Source organism: Passer domesticus, chromosome 19 (assembly GCF_036417665.1).
Source record: "Passer domesticus isolate bPasDom1 chromosome 19, bPasDom1.hap1, whole genome shotgun sequence".
Lineage (NCBI taxonomy): Eukaryota > Metazoa > Chordata > Aves > Passeriformes > Passeridae > Passer > Passer domesticus.
In genome coordinates this window covers 5,865,574-5,891,712 of record NC_087492.1, presented here as the reverse complement: position 1 = coordinate 5,891,712, position 26,139 = coordinate 5,865,574, and the positions used below count along the sequence as shown (strand labels likewise).

At 46.8% G+C, this 26,139-nt stretch overlaps 1 protein-coding gene across 3 annotated transcripts in view; it reads right to left on the bottom strand.

Annotated features, from left to right (window-relative positions):
* Positions 1 to 26,139, bottom strand: part of AP2B1 (adaptor related protein complex 2 subunit beta 1) — a 74,680-nt gene that overhangs the window by 26,223 nt on the left and 22,318 nt on the right. For all 3 annotated transcript variants that reach the window (XM_064394424.1, XM_064394422.1, XM_064394425.1), the window contains exons 7-14: positions 24,198 to 24,419; positions 23,066 to 23,186; positions 20,881 to 20,976; positions 16,324 to 16,439; positions 15,149 to 15,314; positions 14,597 to 14,695; positions 11,573 to 11,832; positions 7,514 to 7,706 (exon numbers count right to left, since the gene is read on the bottom strand). In XM_064394424.1, coding sequence (XP_064250494.1) covers positions 7,514 to 7,706; positions 11,573 to 11,832; positions 14,597 to 14,695; positions 15,149 to 15,314; positions 16,324 to 16,439; positions 20,881 to 20,976; positions 23,066 to 23,186; positions 24,198 to 24,419 — 1,273 coding nt within the window. The remainder of the gene's footprint in view (positions 1 to 7,513; positions 7,707 to 11,572; positions 11,833 to 14,596; positions 14,696 to 15,148; positions 15,315 to 16,323; positions 16,440 to 20,880; positions 20,977 to 23,065; positions 23,187 to 24,197; positions 24,420 to 26,139) is intronic.

Here is a 26,139-nt window from a genome sequence, read left to right as displayed (position 1 = left end):
ACATTAACCACTCTAAGTAGGTGTTAGGAAAGAACAAATCACACACAATTTGCTTTTTGTTAAGAGCCCTTAAGAGCTTTTTTCCTGTGTGGGACTCAGTTTATCCCTACTTGAGGCCATGGTAGAAGCTGAGGAGATTCCTCATCTTTTTCTACAGCCGCCTCTCCATACAGCAGCCCAGACTCTGGCTGTCCAGTTTTGCTTAGCTGACTTAAGAAATAACAGATAAAAGTGATGATTCCCAAGTCAAAAGAAGGCTCAGTCAGAGACCAAAGGAAGCCAGGCAGAGGATGCAAATCCAATTAATATTGAGCTTATAAAATAAGGCTTATTACACTGTCAAGTCTCCCCCACTGAAACAGCCTGACAGAGCAGAGTTTTGTTCTATTGACTGCTCTCTAAGCCAAGCCATGGTTTAGATTAATATATCAGATCATTTACATCTTGTTACTGGCTCACTGAGGAGTAATAAATGCAACTATTACACCTCATCCCTATTCATAGTCTTGCATGCAGATGAACTTCAAGTTTTATACTGACAGGCAGCGAAGTCTGGGGGAAAAGAAAGAATCCAGTTCATTCCCAGGTATTATTGTATGCACAGAGGATTTCTGGTTCTGTTGTCTGCAGCAGCAGAAAGGCTGGTTTATCAAGCAGCAAGCATTTTACAAAGGGTATTATGGAAATGACTGAATAATTCTGCATAATCAAGCCAGATGTTAACTATTCTACCATTTCCTACTACACTCATCAGAAGGAGCTGCAGGGTAGGAACCCAACCTCGAAGCAGCTCGTACACTGATGTTGGCTGCAAGGGACAGGGAATGACATATTAGGGTTCCTTGAGCTATCCACAAGCCTTCCATTTTCCCTAAATGTCAGGCCCTGGGGGGGGGAAGTAGAATGTGGATTTATTGCTTTAGTTAAGACTCCAGTTCTCATAAAAAGGAGAGAAAAACCCTGACTAGTTCAGAGAATTTACCAGGAGCCTCTGTGTGTTTTCAGACTGGACCCAACATCTCTTTTCCATGGCAGGAAGCTCTGAGCCGCTGCAGCCCCTCTTTAGTGGCTGGAGGGCTCTGCAGAGCACAGCCTGAGCCTCTCCTGTTCCTGTGCTCGGGCCCAAGCACTGCAGATGTGCTCCAGAGCTGCAGAGCCAGCGCCAGGGAGCTGCAGCTCCTCCAGGTCCCTACAGGCAGAGCTGGCTCTGCCCCGACTGAAGAGAGAAGTAACAGCATTTCTACTGCACCAGAAGTTACAGGGGGGAAGTTAATAAAGAACTGATCAATTCCACATCAGATTTGGGCTGCACTTCCCATTGCAGCAGCACAAAGTCTCTTTTGCTGTTTTTCTTGCCTGTCACCCTCCCATGGCACTGATACTTTCCCCATTCAGGAACTGCAGGTCTGGTTTTCCTCCTGTGGGATGCCCAAATCATAACTTTATTCCACACTCAGAGTGATGGAAGAGACTGTAACAGTGATGTGTGTGAGTAAGAGGGAAGGAGGAAGACAGAGGGAACAGGAACCAATTACCCACGGAGTGTCCTCTCCCATCTGGAGTGACAGGCAGAGTGCAGAAGGAAAGAAACAGATATTAGTCAGGCATGAAGTGCTGCTGAAGCAATTCCCCAGGACTGGCAGCTCTGATTAACCATTTCCATTTGTCTCATGGACAGACACACACTCCTGCCAGGAGGACAGCCTGGATCTGCCTCACAGGAGAGTCAGGAGCAGCCCCCCAGAGGAGAGGACCATGCTAACACAGCTGCCAGCCCCACTCACTGTGAAGGTGTGGTGGACAAGGGCTGGCTCTTGATGGTGCAAGGGACTTCATGGCACTGCAAACCCCTGATCCTGATCCTAAAGCTGGCAGCTTTGCCTCCTGCTGAAGAGCACAAAGCCTCTGCCTCAGGATGAAGAGCTGCCAGCTTCAGGAGATGAGCAGAGGATGGACAGGGAGTATCAGCCCCAGAGGCATAAAAGTTCTTCAAAGAGGAATTCTCTTGATTCCCTCCAAACCTATCCTGCCACAACAGCACCCAAGCAGCCACATGGGTCTAAAGAAGAGGCTGCATCAATAAAAACAGTGCCAGCACCTTTTCCCAAACTGTATCAGCACCTTCACTTTGCACAAGTTGGCTTGGACGGTGCCGCAGCTGCTCTGCAGTTGGAGAGCCTCTGCCCTGCAATTCCAGCCCTGTGGAAGCAGTTATGCTGACTTATGAAGTGTAGCAGTGCTGGAGTTACTGCATTAGGAGGGTTTATTTGCATCTTAAGAGCAGCTTGTAATGAAGTGACTCTGCTGAAGTGTTCATGTGATCCTGAGGGGCTACAATCACTTCTGCAAAATGACGTGAGGCTTTTGGAGCACCAAAAAATAACAGGGAGGGTGGAGCCAGGGACAGAAGCTTCAACAATTACTGCTCAGCAACTGCCTTGCCTTGTGCCCACAGCATAATCAGGGCTTCCAGGGCAGCTGTGCATTTCCTGGGTCACAATTCATGGCTTAACAGGGGACAATTGCCTTCTAGCTGCCTCACACCACAAGGCAGGAGTCAAGCACCAGCTCAAGGTGCTGCCTGCACTCAGTAAGGCAGCAGCAAGGAACACAAGGCATCTCCCTAAGAGGAATGGGGTGAGATGCTGAGAGCAGAGCTGCTGCAGCCCCCTTGGTGCAGGCTAACCCCGTGAGGGAGCCCTGAGCTGCAGGCCAGACCGTGCCTGGGCTGCAGGGATCTCACTGCAGACGCTGCTGTGGCTCACACAGAGGCAGCTCAGGGCCTTGTTTGCTGCCTGTTTTGTGTCTCTTTGCACACCAGGCCGGATGGCAGAGCACAAGGGCTGCTCTCCAAACTTTGACAGCTGTGTCAAAGCTGCTGGAGGACAGGTCACACTGCCAATACCACGGTCACCAGTTTCATGCACTTGCTGCCGATGCTTTGCACTGCTGAGAGATTTCCATCACAAACCAAAACTGAGTCCTAACCATTTTCATTCTCCAAAGTGTAAAAAACAAGCTGCTCACAAAGCTCTAGCAGTCCTATGACTGCTACAACAGCTTTGAATCAGATATGAATGAGTGACCCACCAAAATAGCTCCTTTGCCACATCAGCCCTGCCCCAGCAATGGATTTGTGTCCTTTGTCAGAAATCTGAACAGATTCCTTTATAGCTCATCAAACCTCCACAGCCCAGATGAAAGGAGTCACTCAGCTCCTTGTCAAAGGCTGGAGGAGCACTCTGGGAAAGGATCATCACACCCACTGCAAAAATGGATGTTGGGGCTGACCTGGCACAGCCACTCTCACACTGTAGTGCAGGAAAAGGTAAATGAAGTAACTTTCCCAAGATTATAGACAGCAAATCACTTGCAGAGCCAGGGGAGAAATGTGGCACCCCAGGGCAGACTAAAGGTCACTTTGGGGCTTTTTTTATACAATATTGGTGAGTCCCTAATCAACCCCAACAGTCCAGGGTGTTGTCCCTTGAGGCCAGACTTTGAATTCTCCACTTGAAAGCAGTCAGTCAGGGAGCGAGGGACACCAGCAGCCCCTGCCCACAGCCTTGTGGATGAGGCAGGCACTTCAGACTGCTGGAATAGGGATTTCCTCCCAGGCTGCTGAGCCTGTGGTGCCCAGGGCTCAGGGTGAGCTGGTGCTCAGCTCCCACTCTCCACCCCACTGCAGTGATGGGACACAGCCCTCAATGGTGTGGAACAGACCTGTGGGATTTTGGGGTCAGACCCCCCACCTAATTCCAGCCAGATTGCACAGAGGGGCACAGTCCCACCTGTGACAGCCCAAACCAGTGCAGGCATTACAGAAAACTGTGGATATTCAGTGTTTATCAAACAGCTTTTCTGTTTAGGACATAAATCAACCTGACCAGCTGCCAGTCTCGAATCAATAATATTCTTGTAGATGAGTGGCTGGAGCATTAAATAAAATCCTTACATAACAGACAATCCAAGGCTGTCCATTCCTGCAGATTTACTGCTCTGCCCCTGGGTTTCAAGCCAGCTTTCCTGGCTCCTGGCCACAGTGCCCTGCTCCCAGACAGTGCAGGGGCTCCCAGGAAGCACAGTGTGCACACAGGGCTCTTGGGCTCTCTGGATTTGCAGAACAATTGAACAACACAAAAAAGGTTTAAAGACAAAAATGTCATGTCAGCACAGACAGACATCCTGCAAAGCACTGCACCATTGCACAGGAGCTGGGAGAGTGATTGTAACCTGCATGAAATTCAGCCACTTGAGGGAAACAAGCATCAAACTCCAGCTCTTGGGATGAACAGCTCTGCACCTAGCAATCTGCTCTCCCACATGTTTTATTTCTCCCTTGTGCAGCTGGAGATCCCAGGTTGTTTTGTAAAGTGGGCTTAGTCACCATTTTATAGAAAAAGAAAATTGAGCAGAGAAGAACAAGATCTGCCCATGGTGGCAAACAAGGGCACAACCTGTTCCCTAGAAAAAAGCTATCAGAAGTCCTACAGCAAGTCTGCTTTGGTCATAAGCAATGATCCTGTACCAAAGGTCTTTTTTCTCTTCTTTTTAATTGTTAACACATGCTCAGCATCTGTGCATGCATGTTACATTTAATGCCAATTACAGAACTCACTATGGAGATAAAATAAGATTTACTCACTAAAGAAATTAACCTAGCAAGCAGCTGGGGTCTCACTAGTCATGGACATAAATATCTGGCAGTGCTGAGGACAATTCAAATGAACAATATTAATTTGGTGTTTGTGCAGTTTTACACCAGTCAATCTCTATTTAAATGCCTGGAAGAAAAAGAAAAGCAGAGTTTAAGGAATGGAAATAGAAGGGCATTTTCCATGGAAGTTAACACTGTTGGTCTTTCTGGGTCAGTCCCATTGGGACTTTCACTGCAAGAACATCCCTGTGATGAGACAGCCCCTCCAAGACAAGGGGGCAGAAGAGGGGATCAGCAGATGACACTGAGTGGGTGTGACAAACTGGCCTCTTGCAGACCTCCAGCTGCCTTTGAGGCACTCACAGGACTGAGGCAATGTCCCCATCACAGTGTGTGTCAGTCTGCCCAACAAAGCAGGGGAAGAAATGCATAAAAAACCCAAAACTTTAAGGAGTAACAAAAAGGGAGATTTCAAAGCAGAACAATTCGGGCATTGCTGGCCCCCAGGCGTTTTTGATCCCTGGTCAAGGGTGATGATCTCACCCTTCTCCAAGGGGCACACTGGGATGTGTCTCACCTCCTTCCCACACACAGAAATCAGGCCTGTGGGATCAGTTTGAGACTGGTTTTGGCATGGCACAAACGTGGTTTAATATTAGCCTGAGATCCAAATGCCAATCCTCTTGGCAAGCCCTGCAGCCCAGGGCACTTCCCAGCAATTTGGGTAATACCAGGTTAGGGTTAACCCAGCTTGAGACTTGTTAAACACATGCCCACAGCAACAAACACACCCACAGATCACATTCACTCACTAATTAAGCCTATTATCCTAGGCTCATTTAGGTTGCAAAAGACCTCCACAGCATTCCACCAGCACTGCCAAGGCCACCACTAAACCATGTCCCCAAGTGCCACATCTACATGATGTTTAAGTGACCCCAGCACTGCCCTAGTGCCCATTCCAGTGCTGAAAACCCTTTTGGTGAAGACAGATTTCCCAATATTCAATTTAAACTTCCCTTGGCACAACTAGAGGTCATTCCCTCTTATCCTGTCACTTGTTATCTGAGAAAAGAGACTGACCAAAGGAAGGAAAAGCTGGAGCTTTGATGCAACAGCCCTCCAATGAAAGCATCCACCTTCAAAAACCAGACCAGGATTCAGATTTTTTTTTTAGTGCTTCCCCATCTACTCAGCTGAGAGAGCACTGGCCATGCAGCCCCAGGCACAGCTACTCCCCATCCAGACAGGATCATTTTGGCAGATCACACTCCATAACCCCACGGATGTGCTTAAGGCTTGAGAAAAATATTAAGTAAAAGCCTGCTACCATTTCAACTAACAGCTCCACTGTCAGAGCAGGTCACTAAATTAAGCCCATTAATGCCAGCTGTGAGACAGCTCTTCTCCCAAAACCAAGTTTTACTTCTACTGTGTCCATTTATTTGTGTGACACTAATGAGGAACAAAGGGTTACTGTGAGAGGCCTGGGAGGCAGCAGAGAGGAATTTATGTGCAAAGCATGCTGTGGTACCCCAGGCAGCACCACCTTCTGCAATGCCTTCATTCCTTAACTCCCAGTGCCAGGCTTTTAGAGGCACAGCTTGCAGTGCAGGGAAAGGCTGCAGAGCTCACTGCTCTGCCCTCACTGCCTGCTTTCCCACAAGTCCAGCCTGGCCATTTTCCTAATCCCCGGCAAGAGCAGTGTCCCTGCTAGCCAAACACCTGTGGTTAGAGTGCAGAGCCCTCAGCACCTCTGCCTTCTGTGAGGGCCAGTGTCATTAAGGGTTAAATTGTTTCCAGCTCATTATGCCTTGAAGCACTGGAGCTGGAAATGTTTAACATTTGCTTTAGTAAGCTTATGGTGGTTTTAAAAAATACATATTTGACTAATAAGGATTTGTTGAATTGGAGGATTGGTTCATCCAGCTGCCTCATACCTCTGTTATTCAGAGCCTGACTCAGAGCTGAAAGTGCACCTGAACCAGGCAGAGACAACCCAGCCCAACCCACCACAAACCAAACCTCAAGCAACACAAACCCACTCCAAGTCTGAAAAACATCCAACTACATCCCCTGGAGCAGTCTTTCTTGATTTACATGGTGCAAATACACCCAGGAAAGCTTCCCCCTGCGGGGAAGCCAGCAGGGAGCTGGGCATGTGTGTGCTGTGCCCTTCCAGTCAGCACTCCTCATCCTCACTGCCTCAGACCACAGCACTGCCCTGCTGCTGCTCCCTGCTAAGTGATTTTGTCACTGCAGCTCATGCCCAGCTCCCTCCCCAGAGCAGAGGGGAGGTGGGATTGCTCTCACTGGGGCCTGACCCTGTTAGTGCCAGGGCAGGTGCCTGGTGAGCAGCTCTGGCACAGAGAGCTCCCTCTTGACCTCACTGCAATTAAAATGTCACTGATCTTGAACCATGGCATGCTCTGGAGAATACACAAATGGGAAGACACAGGGTTACAGCCTGAGAGCTTTAGCACTGAAATTCAGGAGGGCTGGGAATTGGGTGGAATAAATGTCTTCTTGAAAGGGAGCCTGATTCAAATAGAAAGCAGCAAAACACTTTTACATCCTTAAAGCAACTTTTTGGTTTTCTTCTACAGACAGAAAAAGCCCAGAACAAATATATCCACTGACCATGGGGATTCTACAGCATGCAGCAACATTCACTGTAGAGCAGGAAAAGCCTGCTGCAAGTTGGTACAATAACTCTGGTTAAATCCTCCTGGAGTTTCAGGACTCAGCACTGGGAGCTCGGCTCCCTGAGCATTAAAAGCACAAATGATCAAGGCTCTGCAGAGATAAGCACAGCTCCAATTATCTGCCATCAGCTAAAGAGGATGTGCTGCTTACCAAGCTGTCCAGCCCTCCTCCCAGGAGGTCCACAGCACCCATCTGCATGGTGCACACTTGGGGCACATTGACAGGGGGCCCCAGGTCCAGGTTGAGGAGGTCCCCCAGGAGGTCACCCTGGGTTGGGATGACCTGTGGCTGCTCCAGGTTTGTGGCGTTCATGGTGCCCACGGGGCTGTCACCAGCATCAGTGCTGTGGGGGGAGAAGAAGAAGCAGAAAAGACAAATATCAGTCACCTCTAGTCTCCAGTTCAGGTTCCCAGCATGGGGACACACAACAAGAGGTGGCTCAGCAGCAGAAAGCAGGCAGAGGCTGGTGCCAGCAGCTGCTGTGGCCACTGTCCTGCACCAGGCAGGGCTATGGCACGTGGCTCTTCAGCACTTGGAGCACAAAGATTTTCCCTGCATTGGATGTGGTTTTCAGCCCAGCAAATGGAATCTTGCAAGGGGTCAATCCTACCCACCCAGAGAATCAGAGCATCCAAAACAGAGCCATGGGTACCACATGGGCTACAGAATTGAAAAGAAGCATTTCCTACCCCAGAAGAAACCTGAAGAGATTATTTCTAGCCCATTGGGACTGAGAATGACATGAAAACAAAGGGAAAAATAAATAATCCAGATCTTCTCATAGATCTAACATTGATAAAACCCTTGAGCCCTTACTCTAAGCAGTGCAAAGTCCGCCACTTCCCTCAGATCTAGATTAATCACCTTCTCCTGACCAGCAGCAAGGTCCATCAGTCTTTCCTAATTGAAAAACTCAATCCAAAATTGATTCCTCCCTTCTATCAATAATTTCCTTTCCTCTGAGTTAGCAGGCATGCTAATTACTAGTCTAGAAACACTCATTATACAGCTTCCAAAATTTATCATCATATGCAGTCTGGCTACCTTTTATATCTTCTATATCCACTTGTCACTGAATTTGATAACAAGGAGAGTGTAAAAAATAACTGTAGCTCCTGGGGAGCTCACTACAATGTATTTATTCTTTAACTCCAGAGATGCTCATATTTTAGATAATTAAAATCTATTTTATATCCTGTTTCCAGCAGTAACTGAGGAAATGATTTCTAGCTCACAGCTGTTACTGCAGCCAGCAGGTAAGTGCCCACAATTGCTGTGGGAATTAGTGTCCTGACAAGGTGTTTAACACTGGGGCTGTTCTGCAAGCACTGCAGCTTCTGATTCTGAGTAGCCAAAATTCTCTTATCCTCATTCAGCTATTGAGGGGAAAGATTCAGTGACAAAGTATAAGCTGCTCCCAATGCCAGTGCCAGGAGGAAAAGATGGAGCATAAGGAGTGCAGAATGAATTAGTTACCAGGCAGCAGCAGGAAGGCTTGAAAGCTTCTTTGCATTGAAAGCTTTAGAGCCCCAATAGCACTAATATTAGCTGTCCTTTCTGCTGCTGCCTTCAGCAGGGAGAGTGCTGAGTGTGCTGAAGTGCTCACTGAAGCATTCCTGAGGAGAGGTGGTGGCTGTGATCCACTCCCACCCCCAGGCTGGGAACAGGAACAGCCTCTCTGAGAGAGGCACATCACAAACCACTCAGCTCCTTCCCAGGATATAATCCCTCCAACACTCCACCCCTTCAACACTTACTCATCTTCTCCTGATGGAGACACAGAAGTCCCTCCATGTCTTGTGTAACTGCTGCTGCCCCAAAGCCCAACAAGAAATTAGGAGAGGATGAAGCTCAGTTGGTTTGTTTGAAAAAAAGCAAAACCCCAGACTTCCATTTGTAAAGAATCTCTTTAAGGAGATTCATATAAACAACTTTGGATTTTCTTTGAAAGAAAATAAATTAATAAATATGTGGGTTAAAAAGGGCAAAAAGACTTGATACAAGCTTTCCCCCTTACAGTCTTGGGAATTGGAGATTTGGCCCTGTGAGTTCAGCCTCCAGCAGCTCCCAGATGTTGGAGTCACAAGGGATGCACAGCCTGAACCAGAATCAAAAATTTTCTGCAGCCACCTGTGAAACAGGGAAATAGTGACTCCTGCCCAAGTCTAATCAGACTTGCTTCTCCCAGGAGCCCTGCTAACATCTCCCCAAATTTCCAGCTGAATTCTGGCTGAGCAGGGGTGGTGGGAGTCACCACAGGAGGAAACACTGCCAAGCCATCAGATTTCTCCCCACCCTCAGGATACATCTGCAGCTCTGTGGCACTTGGGCTCTCTGGAGAGGCAGGAACATTTCACCATCTGGGAGCTGTTCAATGGGTCTTCCCATCAGCTGAGAGCTGCAAGAAACCTGCCCTACAGTGCTCTCAATGGGAAATGAATCCATCAAAATGCCATGGAGGGTGTTCTGCCAACCAGAGCTCCCGCTGGGTTTATACCCAGGGAAGCACCACTCAAGGCAGTGCTCTCTTGACCCTCTTAAACCACATTCATTGTGGACATCTCCCCATTCCCACCAGTCTCTACCACAAGGATCAGCCACCAGAATGGTCACTGGAGTGCAGGAGTTGTACAGAAAATCACCTCACCTCACTGTTTGGAATGATCTTTCACTGGGCACCCTTAATTTGCTTTAAACTGATACAGAAAACCTCAATACTGGGGCCTCTTGAGGTGAGCTCCCACCAGAGAAGCCTGGTGTGCCATTAACTAACCCCACTCATTTTTAAATTTATCACTGCATCAGTATGATCAGTGTGCAGCACGCTCTGCTGAGCATCCCTCAGACATTCCCCCAGCCTGCACTGCTGCCTGAGGCCTGGAGGTTTGTTTTCTGAGGTTTTTTGAAGCAATGGTTCTGCCAAAGTCAGAAAATACTTCAGGTCAGCAGACTGAGCATGAGGAACGAGAGTCCAGCACAGAGACACTACATGCAAGAAGATAATAAACTGCTCCTTCAAAAAGCTGAATTCTCTGAGCTAAATCCCCTAAAATGCTATTTTCTGTAGTGACCTGGAAAAACAGTGTACAGGAAGGCTGCTAACACCAAAAACCAGCTCATTTTGAGACAAATCTTTGATTAGGAGAGGTAGGAAAGTGGCCACTGCTTTTCCTGCCCAACTGGTACACTTGTACTTGCTGATTCTAGGTCAGTGCAGCCAGACTTGATTTCAGGCAGGGAGAAAACAACTCAGCTTCCCAAAGCCAGCCACCACAGAAATAGCTTTAGCTGCTAAGAATAGCAGAGAAGTGGTGTCAGAAAATAGAAAAGAAGCAGCATCGCACTGATTTATCAGTGCAACAGCAAAAAATAGCTCTCCAAATGTCACTTTGGGAATATTATTAAGAGGTAAGCCTGGCTACTCTGCCTCTTGCTGGAAAATACACTCATTTTTGTAATTAATACCATTAGTGCAAATAGCAAACTGTTCACCTGAATGAGGGACCATGGGAAGAGGCCCAACAGCAGCAGGGCCCAGCTGGGACCGAGGCACTGCCTGCTCTTGCAGAGCTGACCTGCTGCCAGAGCTGTGATCCCAGGGAGGCACTGAAGCACCAGGCAACGAGCCAAAGCATTTCCCCCACCTCACAAAGGTCATGGCAGTCTACCCATCTTTTTTGAGCCCTAACAGGCTTCGATGGCTTTTGCACTTCCCTTGCTTTACAGGCAAGTGAGAAAGGAAGTTTTACCAATCCTTCTCTATTTCATGTTGCAGGATCCCTGTAATTCCTGTTCCAGGAAAGTGCTGCTGCATTCCAGGAGACAGGCTCATAAAGCTGAGCTGCTGCTGAAGCAAAGCTCCTACAAAATATTCTTCTGAAAGATGCCTGCTCTCACTCTAGTCCTCCTTGCACCAGTCACCCAAAGCTTCTGCTTTTCTACTCAAATTCATGTCAAGACCACATCTTCTCAAAAAAATCCCAGCTCCTCCTCACCCAGGAACTTTGATACTTCCTGTGTCTTCTGACCCAGGAACTTGGACACTCCAAAGCCAGGATTACATTCTGCAATGAAACAGCCCCTTGAACGACCTGCAAACTATCAACAAAATTCCTCTAGCATCTTTTAAAAGATCTTGGCATCTTTTGGACTGTTTGCTAGAAAGAAACAAGCAGCCCTGCCCATGATCCCCAGGCTGCCTGAGCTCACCTCCCGTGGTGGATTGGCAGGTGCTTGCGGTGGATGCCGTGGCTGCCCTCCACGAAAGCGTTGGGTGGTTTGTGGTACACAGAAGCCAGAGACCCAATGTGGCAGATCAGCTCATCCAGCAGGGTTGGCTCAATCAGATCAGTCTCCTCAGAAATCAGTGGCTTTTCTGAGAGCACCACTTCCTTGGCAGTCACTGGATCCGTGGAAAGAAGGCGCCAGTAGATGTAGCCACGATCCCGCAGGTCTGGGTTGTCAGAATCCTGAGACAAAGCAATGCATCACTCACAGGTCTCAAGGCAACTAAATCTGTAATCACTTTATTCTTCTGGATTAAAAATCCCCAACCAGCCCACAGCCACAGCCACCAATTTCACAGCCATCATTTCCAAAATGATGTTACAAACTGCTTGTTGAGATGAACATCTTAAAATTAAAAATGAGAACCAAAGTATTAATGCCTGGCTTCCTGCTCAGCTGGTCAGGGAGGAGAAATCCCAGGATTTACACCCCACAATTGCCCCAAACCACAGAGCTGTCAACTCCTTCCAAACTTCCTGCCACTAAAAAGAGCATGACTAGTGCACACTAAGAGCAGACACACAAAACTGCATAATGATCCAAGATTCCTGGAAATATGACTTTCCCAAGGCACTGCTGGACAAAAACGATGCTGCAGAGCCACATCTTAATAAGCCATATTCTTTATAGCAAAAGAGATCTTAATTTATCCTGCCTTTTAGTTATCTAATGAAGTATGGAGAGATGCTAATGATACACACTTAGGGTACTTCATCAGTTCTCCAGCTGTCAATAATACCCTTGTTTTATTGCAGATACTTTTGCCTCTGCATGAAGTGCTAATTATTTCCCTCGTCTTTGAGCAGCTCTGCCCAGAGCAGCAAAGTGACTGGGGATGGTTTGCTGATAATGTTCTAGGGAGAGGGAGGTGCTGTGGTTTTACGTTGTAGTGAATTGTTCATGGAAACAAGAGCTCAGATTTTTAATCTTCATATCAGCAGAATAGCAGGAGAAATGTTAGAGGTTTTTTTCCCAGTGATAAAATTCCAGCAAAATATTGTACACCTCACTAACCTTTCTCTTGGCATTTCCTTTTCTCTTCTGTGCTCTCATTGCTGCCCTGTTAGAATCTACATCTGCCATCTGCCTCAAGACATTCTCAAACCTCTTCTTGGAATGAGACTGAGCTCAGTTCATTTTGCTTGTAAGGACCTAAATTAATCTCTCTGTTGTCTCACACATTATCTCTGCAGAGCTGGTTTGGTTTGATGGTGGAATTGTGGACTCTTTACACTTTAACAATCCCTCCCAGACTCTGCACTCAGGATCAGGCAGGGTTTCTGCAAGGGCACACATGAAAGGCTACACTCTCCTACTTGCAGGCACCTACAGATTCAAGGCTGACTGTTTCTTCTCACAGCCAAAAAAACACACTGGAAACTGGTAAACCTATTGAAAAAAGAGGCTCAAATCTCTCTCAATTTCTCTCCTCTCCAGGGTCTGCATGCACACCTGTGGAGCAACACAATGAACCCTGGCTAGCCCAGCTCCCCACCCAAGCATCAGCAATGGGGATGCAGAGGTCTGAGACCTCAACTCCTGTGTTTCTGCCAGCCCCAGCTGCTCCACTGCTATTTTTACCAGAGCTGGCTGGATGAAGCTGGCTCCTGCTACAATCCCACCTGCAGTCTGCTGTGCAGACAAGCCCCGAGACACTCAAAGTGCCACAATACCTAAGCTGGGGAAAGAAACACACGTGTAATTACTCTCCCACTCAAGTGAAAAACACCATCTCTACCTAGAAATCAGACCTTGAAGCACAAGGTTTTTCAATGTTTTACAGCCAGTTATCCTACACTGACTTATTATTCATATAAAATACAAAAAGCCAGACTGAATCAACACTTGTGACAAACAGAGAAACAAATCCAGACGCCTGTTATATTCTGAGGGTGCCATTAAATGTTTTGTGAGTCAGCACAGTGGGTTTTAGCACTTAGTACCTTTCTTCTGTTGGCTCAGGCAAATGATACAGCGTGCCCTTGGCCCACTCCTCTCTGAAGAGCAGCTCAGATCCTGCCTAGTAGCAGGTTTTGAACAAGAAAAGCAGGTCATGGGTTTGTTGCTGCTGACCAATGCAACTCCACAAAGGAATGAATAAAAATTTTAAGCGCAGCAAATCCACAGCCGCGATTTCTTGCAGCAAAGAGGATCAAAAAGGCCAGCTGATGATTGACTCCAGGTTTTCTGCTCAGAAACAATCACAGCCCATTCAGCTGGCAGACTATTTTTATCACTTGACACAGCAGGTCTGAAGAGGAGCTGTTTTTTTGGGCACTTTACCCCAGTCACTGCAGCCCAGGAGCGTAGGAAGATCAGCCGAGCTCTTACCCAGCCCTGCCACCAGGACATCACCTCTGTCCTCTAGAACTACAGCAGCTGTGTCTGCCAGCTCAAGCCCAGCCTTGCCTGCAGTGATCTGAGCTCATAACTCAGCATCTCATGCATAATGAATCCATGATCTTAACCCACTGCTACAGCCTCCAGCAAAGCTGCCACATTGGCTGACAGCATCCAAGTACAAAGGCAGAAACCCCAATCCTCAGTTCTTTCTTTTTCACAGCACTGCTTAAAGTTTGCTGTTCACAGAACAAAGTCTCTGCCAGGCTCTTTGCCTCTATTATAGCTCCAGATGTTTCACTGCAAGCCACCTTCAAGGAGAAGGAATTTTGATTTCTTGATAATTCTACACTGTCCCTAACTTGCCATTTAGTGAGTGAATGGGGAAGGAATAAAATAAAGATAAAGCAAGAGCAAAGAAGGAGAAAGCAGATTCCAGATGGTAACAGGCACAGAGCAGCTTTTAAATAGAGTCTGTTTGGGAGAGAAGGAACACCCTTGAATCTGATCTGCTGCAAAGCTGCCTGGCCTGGCAGCTGGGAGACATCACACAGCAGGCCAGCAGAGTGTCTGCAGGGCTCTGGGTCACTGGATACCTTGGCTTACCTGTGTGGCCAGGCTGAGGACCTGCTGGACCAGCTCCTGTGTCTCAGAAGGCTTTTTCAAGAACAGCTTCACTATTGCAGTCAGGAGGGTGAGCTGCACCTAAGAGAGAGGGGCACAGGAGGGATTAGAAATTCCTTTACTGATATTAAACATGGTTTCAGTTTCCTCACAGCATGACACTGCTCTCTGCCAGTGAAACCCAGTAGAATGAGACTGACTCTTGCCTGTTGCAAAACACTTTCACAGAGAAGTCCCTGAGCAGCAGGCTGAGGTTTGTGTCATACCCCATCACTGTCTAAGTTCTGGTCCCCAGTACAGCCATTCCCCCAAGACATATGCAACATCTGGAACCCCCTCTTGTCCTTCCAAGATGGGAATTTTTGGAGATACAGACAACGAAGCAAAACTGCAGATTCCCAAGAGTTTTATTTTAGCCCAATATTGAAGCTTTTATCGACAAGTATTGTCTGACCACTGCAATAACATTTACTGTCCATCCCATAAACACACTGCACAAAACAACTACAGATAAAATGCACATTGCAACTTTACCTGAGTGCTTTCATCGTGGAAACCCTCCAGGAAACTCTCCAGCAGCTCATCTGCATTGTCAATTCTTTCAGCATATTCACCCACTATCCAGATCATGGCAGCTCTGGCATCTGGCTCATCCAGGGAATCCAGGTTCTCACACAGAGTGGCAATGATGCTCTCATACCTGGTTTGTCAGAGTACAGGTGGATTACTGAACTTTCACTCCATTTCTGCCCCAATCATTCTGCACTGAAGTCATGTCTTGTGTTTCTACACAAGCAGCATTTCATTCAACTTTTTTTTTTTTTTCCTCCCAAAGCTGAGCACTGAGATCTCACAGGGTCATTGCAGTTTAATCCATCAGCAGGACCACCCAGATGTGGAGTTCAAGACAAAGCTGCCTGTTCTGTCTGCTAATGGGAATATTTGATCCAACAATTCAAACCATGAGTCTGAATGAGATCCTGCAGCCTTGCTGGAGGCTCCAGCCTGGTAACTCTAAACTGGGTATTGCACTCTCCCCAAGGCTTTGTTGTAAACCAGACCATATCCCACACTAATTTAGCTTCCCTATTCCCATGTGAGGGTAGCCCCACAAGCAGAGACTGACAGCAGAAATTGCCAGGGAAGCCTACAGATGTCCCATATTATTTTTCAGGCGATCATGAAGTCTCTGCTGAAAAACACTGTTGCAGTTCTGTGGCTGAGACAAAATCTTACTGCAGAACGAAGACAAGCTGAGTTCTGCCCAAGCCAGAGGGAACACTTGGTGGGAAAAACCAGCAGTGCTTTGTTCAGCACAACCTGACTGGATCTCAGACCTTGGGAGCCATGAACTTTCACAGCCCTGTGAGGAGACTTGTACACTTCATGGATTTCTAGAGGGGATTAAAACCAGAATAGCCTGATGCTGTAAACTTGGCCAAATTTTCCTTCTGGCATCCTCTGCAAGAACATTACTGGCTTTTGATCCAGGCTTCAGAATGGAGTGGTGGGGAAGGAAAACCTTTCAATTCAAACTAATAACAACTCAGGCTGACACCTCATTTAGAGCCAACTCCTCAATCCTACCAAACTAGGAGTGGGATCACTGCTTCCACCTTGGCTTTAGAGCCCTGCTGAGCTGAAGTCTGCTCTATTCTGACGATGGCAGCCAAGTGCTTCCCAAAAACCCTGAGGCTATTTCCACCTACTTGTTGGGGTACTTGCGGAAGATGTCCCTGATGACCACGATGGCCTCCTGCACCACGTAGTTCACCTTGGTCTGGATGAGGTCCAGCAGTGTGCTCACACAGCGCTCTGCAGATTGCTGGAGACAGCAGAAAAACACAATTAAAAAAGCTGAAGCAACACTCCTGCTCCCAGAGCACACGCTGAGGAACATGGTATGTGTATGAGAAAAGGCCCAGAGGACAAGAGCTACAAACTCTGTCCAGAAATGAACTACAGGGGAACAAAAGGTTGTTACAGTGGGGACACCAGCTGGCTCCAGCTCCTCTAGAAAGTAAGAGAAGCAACTGTGCCAGCAGAAAGTTGGGTCACCACATGAGAAAGCTTGAGAACATCACCTACACTGCTATTTGTATCACCCTGGAGCTGCTACAGGCCACTACATGAGCAATCTGGGGCTTCCCATGCCAGGCAATCAGAGCTGGGAAAGCTCTGACAGGGACTGCAGGAAAGTTTCTAGCAAAGCCAGAAGGCAGGAGAAAACAGTGCTGTCAAAACCAGCAGCAAAAAGCAGCTCCCAGCAGCAACAGGTTCAGTATTTTTGGGGTGAGGTCACTAACAACATGTGAAATGTACAGCTAAAAATAGAAATTCAGCTGCTCCTAATGCAGCTTTCAATTAATTAGTTCAATTCACAGGCACTGCAAGATAACAAGGACTGGACACTGCCATGCTCCAGGAACCAGGAGTGGAGTTAGAGGCAGATAATTCAGGGAGGTCTCTTCCCAAACATTACAGCGAGGCAGGACATCACAGGAGCAACCAACTCCAGCAGCAGAGTCTCAAATAAGGGCAGTGATTTGGTTATTAGCAGAGCACACATGAAGCCTCATTACACAGCTGGTGATTAATGTGAGAAGCAGACTGCTCCCAACACTGCCTTTGGAACACTCATAAAGGATTCAGGCTGGAGACAAACACTGTGGGGCACAAACAACAGCAATGTAGGTGGATTTTTCAATTCCAGTGAGTTAACAGCTCCCTTGACTTACAGAGCACTTAAAGGCTGGGCAGGAGGAGGAGGAGGAGTGGAATGGCATTTTAGTCACAGGAATCGGTTCTTTGAGAATGGGCAAAAATCTCAAGGACAAACCTCAAGAATTTGGGTCAGAGACTAAAACCTTCTGGCAGTTTCCTGCCCTCCTGGGTATCTCACACAGGGCCTGTCAGCACAAACAGGCTGACAAGAGGATCAGCCAAGGGAGGATCACCACAAACTAACACTTGCTCTGTCTTTGCAAACTGGCAGAAGTCATAAAACTCTCCCCTGAAATTCACACCAAACAGAAGAAAAATCCAATACAATTGGTGTCAGAGAGGCATCACATAAAATGGGTGATTGCTGTAATATTCTTTTATGATACCTCTCCCTCCTTAGCTCAGCTTTATGGGTACTATGGCACTACAGAGGCACTGAATGGCAACCTGACCATGTCCTGCTCTGATCCCTTCTGCTCCAGGGGGGATTTGAGGCTGTGACCTGGAAAACCCTTCCACTTCATGGGGACTGACCATGGACCTGGCTCCACACACTGACCTGGCTCACAGTGGGAGCCCTGCTCAAAGTCCTTGCAAGAGAGATGCTTCAGAGCTTCAAATTTCACCTCTTCATCTCAGTAGCTTTCATCTGATGTTTTAACAAGTGACCTGATGGGGGTAAATCTGTGCCACATCCATCCTCCAGAATCTACAGCACCAGTCACTGCTGGCAACAAGCAGTGCAACCCTGTCAGAGCCTGCAACTAACAGAGCTTTAAGAGCTGTACAATTCAAGGAAAAACAAATTAAAGTTTAGTTTTCTTTTCTTTAGATGCTTTAAAGCATAATTTCTTCCAGGAAAAGCACAACATCCACTTTGAAATAAACAGCAATGATTTTTAGCCAGAGTCCCTTGGAAAGTGAGCAGTGGTGGGCACAAGCCTAGAAGAGCAGTCCCTCTAACCAAACCCATCTCAGCTCACCCCATTCCTTGTAAACACACTGCTTTTTGAAGGTGAACATCCCTGGGGACAGCAGAGCTCTGCAAACTGATGAAAGAGTGCCCCAACTCAAACAGCTTTCAAGTTGGAGTGAGGAAGAACAAGCAACCAATGTCAAAATTGCTTTGTTTTTCTACAGAAACCAAATGAAAGCCCAAAGATTATTGAAGTAGCACACAGCACACTCAGCCATAAGCCTCAATGATTTCTAAGAACCAGGCTGCTGGCAGAATCTCTTCGAAACAAGACAAATATCCCTGTAAGATGGCTCCTTCTGCTTCTCCTTTGCTCCAGAGGAATCCCTATCTTTACTGCATCCACTTCATTTCCTTTTCCCACAGGAGTGCTGCTTGTTTTCCTGAAAACCAAAGCATGGCACAATGGTGTCTTGTGATGCTGCCACTGGAGCAAACCAATCCACAAGGCAGACAAGTGTAGCTACACCACAGTTTGCTGTAGATAAACCCAAGCTACCTCTGAGCTCAGCTATCAATAATCCAGCCCTATCCATGCAAAATGTTTTGACATCCCCCCAAAACAATGTGACTGCTCAAGCCTGGGCAAAATCTTGCTACTCAGTGTGGGTGTTGGTTCCATATCCCAAACCAGCACCAGGAGCAAAGGGAACACCACATTTGCTTTGCAGGGCAACTCTCAGCAGACAAGTTTATTTCTGTCTCACTCTCCTAGGAGTGACAATTAGACAAAAGATAGGATCCCTGAAGGCAGAGCTGAGGTGCTCTGTGAATCCTCGTTCATCAACAGCTCCCACTGGCTGTGTCCTCTGTCAAAAATGAGATTTCTGAGCTTTGGGAACTTGGACACTGATGGCTGTGAGGATGCTCTCCCATTAGTCATAACTCAGAGTGTAAACAGCCTCTAGTAAACACAGATGCACTGGGGACAGGGATTAACCTAGGGATGAGAAACAACTGTCATGGTATCTCTTTAAATCTGGTTCTTGTCAGAGCAGGAAACAGACCTCACCCTTAGCAGCAGCATCTTCAATGAGCAGTGCCAAAAATCAAGGTTAAAATTACTAGTGGAGAGGCACAATTACAATTATAGGGTCACTTGGGCATTATCACTAGTCCTTTGCTTATCAAATGTGACTGTGGTGATATCAGAGATGGGGAAAAATGTGGGGGATGAGGGCAGGAAAGGGTAAAAACTTCTAGAAACACCTTGATGCTGCAGGAATACACCACCTTCCATGTGCAACTAGGACAGGCACAGGGCCAAAGTCCCTGCTGAGTACTAAAACAAATTCCCACCCTGCCAGCACAGCACTGCTACAGAAAGCACTGTCACCAGCTCCTTTTAAACTTCTCTGTAGCCCTTTTCCATGCTCAGGGGGGTTTTCCACAGTCACTGCTGTGGCTCCATCCAGACAGGTTCCTGCCTGGATGCAGCGTGGAAGGAGTGCTCTGGTATTCTGAAGTGCAGAAATGAAATAGAAGCAGCAGCTCCTGCTCCATGGGGCCATGCTTCAAAGCCAGCCCCTGGCAGTGACAAACCTCTGAGAGCTGAAGGAAGGAAGGAAGAGAGAGCTGCACAGAAGGGCAGCTGATCCTCTCCAGAGGACAGAAGTTGGTGTCCCCTGTGCACAGGCTTGCAGTAGTTTAGCTGAAACAAGAGAATCCTGTGCACTGACACCACACTAAGGCAGGCATGATTAGGTTATTATTTAAATCTGCTGTCAGGCAATGCTCATGGGAACACACTTGAGCAAAAGCTAAATGAGCTCAGCTGAAATTAGAGCACTTTATGTGACATTTTGCACTCAGTCATCAGTTTACTGAAAAGTACCAACACCACAGCACAAATCTTCCCCCTTTTCACAGGATTCTGATCTCCTGACAGGCATTTCAGATTCACTTACAGCAAAATTAACAGACATCACTAAAAAAACAATATTCTATTATGAGCACTTAGGTGGATGTTCCACTGGCAGAGGACACTTCAGACTTGTTTTGGATAACTGCAGAGGTTCCTGGGAACTTGTTTGCATAAGCACTGAGGTAAAAGACAGCACACTCCAAATGAAGCCACAAGTTATATGGATTTACGTAAGTAGAGTCACCCTGTATGTATAAATTGCATTTAAGTGCCCCAAATCTCTGCAATTCTCTGCCTCTGTCTTCTGTTCTTCTGAAATGAAGGGGAGGGATGACACAAAATGCTTCATGATACTGAGTTTCTCTATACAATATCTTCTTCTTCCCCCTTCAAAAGGTCAGGCCACAGCTTTCAAAGGATTTGGATGAATAAGTGGTCATTGCTCCACTAAAGCAAATAAAAAAATAAAATATTCCATCAAGGATGAATGACCTGCCTTGCTCTGCCTGCAAGATGAGAGGAGCACCCCACCCTCCCATGATGCCCTCACAGCTCACACCCTGCTCAGGATTTATCCAGGATGTATCCAGGCCACTTGAGGGCCACCACCGAAACTGCAGCACCATGGACATGAGGTGGCACAGCCCATCATTGCTGCTGAAGACAGGGAAGCACAGAGAAGCTCCAGGGTGAGATACTTGCCTCCACCTTGATGGCACAGCGGCCGATGGCTCGCACGGCCTTGCGCACAAAGTCGACGTCCACCTCGGTGGCGTATTCCTTGAGCTCTGCCAGCACCTGTGGGGACACCACACCAATGTCAGCCCCTGGGACACTCACAGAGCAGCCCACCCTCACAGCTGGTGCTGCCTGGGCACCAGAAGATGAGCAGGATATTCATTCACAGCTGCCACACACATCCAGCCAACTCTGCCATCAGCCCACTGGGTTGGTGACACCGGTGTGCAATCTAAACTGGTGTGGGTTACACTTGGTGTAGGCTGGGAAAAGTCAAAAGGTGGCCTGGTCTTGATTATTTTCAACCCCCCTGAACAAGAGCTGAGGAAAAATCAGCCCTACCAAACTACAAGGTTTTTATTCCTTCCTACACTGAAATAACATTTGCTGTGTGCAAAGCTCTCGGCAACAACCAATTTTGACTTTTCCTTTTCTGTGCTGAGATGAACCTTTGGATCCCTGGTGAATCCAAACAGAAGATGCAGAGGAGATCTGAGGACACCCTGGAACATCCATACACAGATTAATAACAGCATGAAGATACTTCCCCTTGTAAAACTAAGATTTATTATTTTGTCTCAGTGTTTTTGCTAATGGAAAGCGATGAAGGGCTAAACTCAGGATCTGCTGGGATCTTACAGACCTTTAACTAAAAAGCTTTGTCTTAAATCACTTAGCTTACATAAAATTATTTCAAGAAAAGACCATATGTAATTTATATTCCCTCAAAAGCTCAATTTATTTCAGTTTCTCATGCCAAACATGACATCAGGGATTTAATTGTGATGTCACAAATAGATGGTGAGGGAGAGGGGAGCAGCACAAAGCCAGACAGTCCTTTGAAAAATCTCTCATCCAAGCAAATTGCTCAGAAGAATGACAAGATAAAGAGGCCATGAAGGGCCAGACTGCAGACAGATAAATCTGCAAGGAGGAGACAGGACATCTGTGTTTTGAAGTTTTATTATTTCCTTGGATGATGTACACTGCACAGCACTTGGAGCACCTGCCTTCAGCAGCTGATGCTTCCCAAACACTGCCCAAGGCCTGGCTGGAGCCACCCTGGTGCCTTGCTCCAGGATGGGCACAGGGGTGAAGAATCTCCACCAGCAGCACAGGGGGATGTGGGTGGAAGCTGCTCTCAGGTCTCATTCCAGGACATATTCCTGCTAATGCCTGTGCTGTTTTATGAATGCCTCCTCAGAAGCTGGAGAGATTCATTCATTAGTCTGCAGATCTCAGACTGCCCTCCAGACACCACTGCCTTTCATGCAAACAGCCCATATTCTTGGAACATTATAAATTCAAATTGGTGTGGAGTCTACCAAAAGTAAAGAGAAAATTCTGAATATGTTCACATAGAAACTGATTTTAAAAATATTTTCCATGCCCCAGCACAAAAAGGGCATGAATTACCTTGCTCAGTTCCAAAAACCATCAGGAGAGAGCTGACGGAGCAGCTTCAAAATGTCACATGAAATGAAATTGTTCAGTGACAATTAGGCTAGGACAATAATAGCACTAACCAGAGGCATTAATCATTCTGCATTAGTGTTAGGCCTCATGGCCAGCAGTGCACTCAAGAACACCTCCTCCAAGGAAGGGGTCTGCATTAAACCAACATCAAATACAAGAAGAATCTACACTGTAAAGTCAATCTCAATTCAGCTCAGCTTCATCTTTGTGCTATTCCCACTCTGGAAGCAAGTTAAGCAAAAGCAGGATTTTTTTAGCTCTGAAGAGTGCCTGTGCAAGCGTTATAACAATTTCACTAACTTGAAATTCACACTTCAATAATGTTTGGCCTTTCTGAATGCCTCCCTTACAGGCACACCCCTCTCACTTGAAACAAGGCTCTCGTTCCAACCTCAGCACTGGCAGTGACTCATTTGACAGGATCCATGAGTTCTCCTCCTGGAATTGTCATCAGTGAAACAAGATCCACCTCACGGTCACGACGCATCCATGCCACACTCCTAACATTTCAGTTCTGGGGGAAACTCCACCACCTCCCATTAGAGAACTCACAGAGCACTCCACCAGGCACAGTGATGCCTAAAAGTGATGCTGAGTAGCTGCAAACACCCTCACACAAGGAGCAGGGCAGGGTTCTCCCCTCCCAGAGCACAGCAGGAGTGCCCCAGCTGACCTGGGCAATGTTTGCTTGCGAGGCCAGGCGGATCATGATGTCCAGTTTCTCCAGTTTGACATAGATGGGGTCGTTGTACTTCACAAAGAACACTTTGATCTCCTGCTTCAGGATTTCAGGCCTGCAGGGAACATAATGTTGTCACACAAGAGTGGTAAAAAACCCAAACTATATTAACAACAGGCATCTTTTCTTTAGAAATCTCCCCAAATATCCACTCAGGAACTGAATGATGTCATTTTGCCCTGCTTGACCAGGAAGGTCATGGACTCCCCATCCCTGGAAGTGTTCAAGACCAAACTGGACAGGGCTGTCAGTAATTTGAAATGTGAAACCTGCAGAGGAAGCTGGAACTGGAGGATCTTTAAGGTCCCTTTCAACCCAAACCATTCTCTGACTCTGATTTTATGCCTAGGATGTACAAACACCAATCTGAAGAAAGAAGTCTGGTCAAAAAGATTATTTAGATGCAAAAATGCATAATTCAAGTCTTTCTATGCCATATCTCTGCTTCCTCTATTTGAGCTGCTGAACCAACCACGACAGGCAGTGAACAACAATATTTTCAGTGAAAGAATAATAGAAACATCCTTATCTCAATGCAAAACCCACAAATTCATTTCCACTTTCCTTGCAACATACCAGTGCACAGTAACTGCCCTAATATAATCACAAAGAGCTGTCCAAGCTATCTCACCTTTCCAGCAAGGATCAGCAGCAATAAAACATGAACATGGGAATAAAGTGGTAGGAAAACCCCCAACCCACTGTGCACCAGGATGTCACCAGCCTGGTGGGTCTGTGCTGAACAGAGTAACACAGGCACAGCGAGATCCTGCAGGTCACTGTGAACTGTTCCTGTTTGCCATTTTGATTTATAGAGGCCAATTCTGACTACTCAAAAAGAGAAGGTGAAGAGAGGCAGGTAAAGAAATACTGCATGAAAAGGTATTCCAAGTATGCTATAAAGGAAATCAGTTCAGGCTACCAGAGTCATGAGACTGTTTAACCTGGCTCTCAAGGGATCTGAGCCTGGATTAAAAGAAATTTTGTGCATGTGGCAGTATCTGGAGAGCTGAGATAACCAGATGGCCTTTGACAACACAAGGAATTAAACCCCCTGAGCCTTTACCTCTTCTGCACAATCAAGTTGATGTTCCTCAGGGCAACATACTGAACTTCGGGCTCTCCAGACAGCAGAGTCACCAGAGGAGGGGCAAGTTTCTTCAGCAGCATGTTGTAATAGTCAGAGTCCTTGGGAAGGAGCTCCAGGAACTTCATCAGGACCTTCACTGCTGACAGCACCACTGCCGAGTTGGCGTGAGACAGCCGGGGGGTCACCCGCTCACAGATGCTGGGGACAGAGGCACAAGAAAGGGTGCCAAATATTTCAAATGTAAACTTAGGAGACAGCACATAGCTTCTCAGACACTGCTTGGATTTGGTTTTGTTCACAATGAATGGGCAAAGTTCTGTTTTCCTGAAAGCAGCAGGAAACAGAGACTTCTCTCCTGCCAGTCAGCTCAGGAACAATTCCACACTTCCTGCTTTTTCCTGGTGGTATTTTCTATTTGTGTGATCTTGTCTGTCGCTTACAAACATAACTTTAACAAAAACAGCTACTGGAAAAGCACTTTAGCCTCCATATAACCATTCAGAAGTGATACACGCTTCTGGCTTGCTTGGGGGGTTGCTGTCACTTCAACAGAAAAAGATTTCTGTTCCTCTGAATACACAAGAAAAGAGTGACCTAAATATCCTCCCAAATCCCACTCGCCATAATGGATCCTGTAATCAAACAGCATCCTAAACAGCCCATCCCAAAAAGAAAGGAAGTTTGGGTTCATATGGTCTTTCTTAGAGCATCTGTCAAGTTTCTTCCCACTCCCTCCTGCACATTGCTAACCCAGAACAATCTTATTCCCATCTGTGCCTCCTGAAGTTTCTCTTCCTGCAAGATTTGCTTTCAGCCATGCTGGAAAGGAAGCAGCACAGCTCAGTGAAGAGCAGAGAATTCCAAGTCAGGTTTAGAGCACCCCCAGCTGCCTCTGCCCAAGGCCACCTGCATGTGCCAGCTGCTTCCTCTCTCTGTGCCTCAGTTTCCCCATGCACAAGGGAGTGACACTGCTGGAAAGGAGGGTGGCTTTCCTAGTGCTGACTCCAGGAAATAAACTCCACACAAAGGAGCAAAAGGAGAAATCACTCTTCAGAGGAATTGCAGCTGAGGAGCTGGGACATGTTCACAGGTGCTCAGAGCTTCCTCTGCTGGAGCTGGGATAACACCAGGCTCACACCCTGGAGAGCTCTGCAGGTTTCTAGCACTCATTAAGAGCTGCTTCTGGCACAGAAACAGAACACAAGAGAACAAAAAAAACAACCCAGCAAGACTAAAGGGAGGCTTCTTAGAAACAGTGCATCAAAAAAAGAGTCAATGAAGAAACCCATCAAATTCCAACTGGCCTGGCCAGGATTTTGTACGTGGGCTTGTGATCCTTCCTCCCCCTCCATCCCCACATCAGCTGCATTAAATACATCATCTCAGAGTCTCCCTGTTCCAAGTTACTTTTCTGGCTGAATCCTTGTTTTCTTGGGAACACAATCTGGCTTTTTATGATTCTGGAGACAGATGAGGAAGAGGCTTGAAGTGCACAAACTAACAGCCCACTACCCAAACCCTGAAGTCTTTCTATATAGGTTTAGTCATTGCAGTTAAAGGTAAAAGCACAAAGGTGAATTTGGAACAATAAGAAAGATAATTTTTTACCTTTATTTTCACTTCTATCATAACAAAGACTAGTTTTCAGTTGGAAAATATTCCAGACCTGCAGTACTTTGGAAACCCACAAACCTATAAAGGCTTCTTGCCTCTCAAAGCAGCAAAACCAAATAGGAAAGCTCTGCTTTAAACCAGAAAATCCTCCAAACACTGCTTCCACTGTTACAGGTTTGGTCTTGGGCTGATCCCTTCTTAGTAGTGCCAGTCCCCACAAGAACCAGGCTTTTAAATAGAAAATAAAATTTAAAAAGATAAACAGAGAAAATGGTTCTGCAGAGGGAAGGGGCAGGATTCCAAC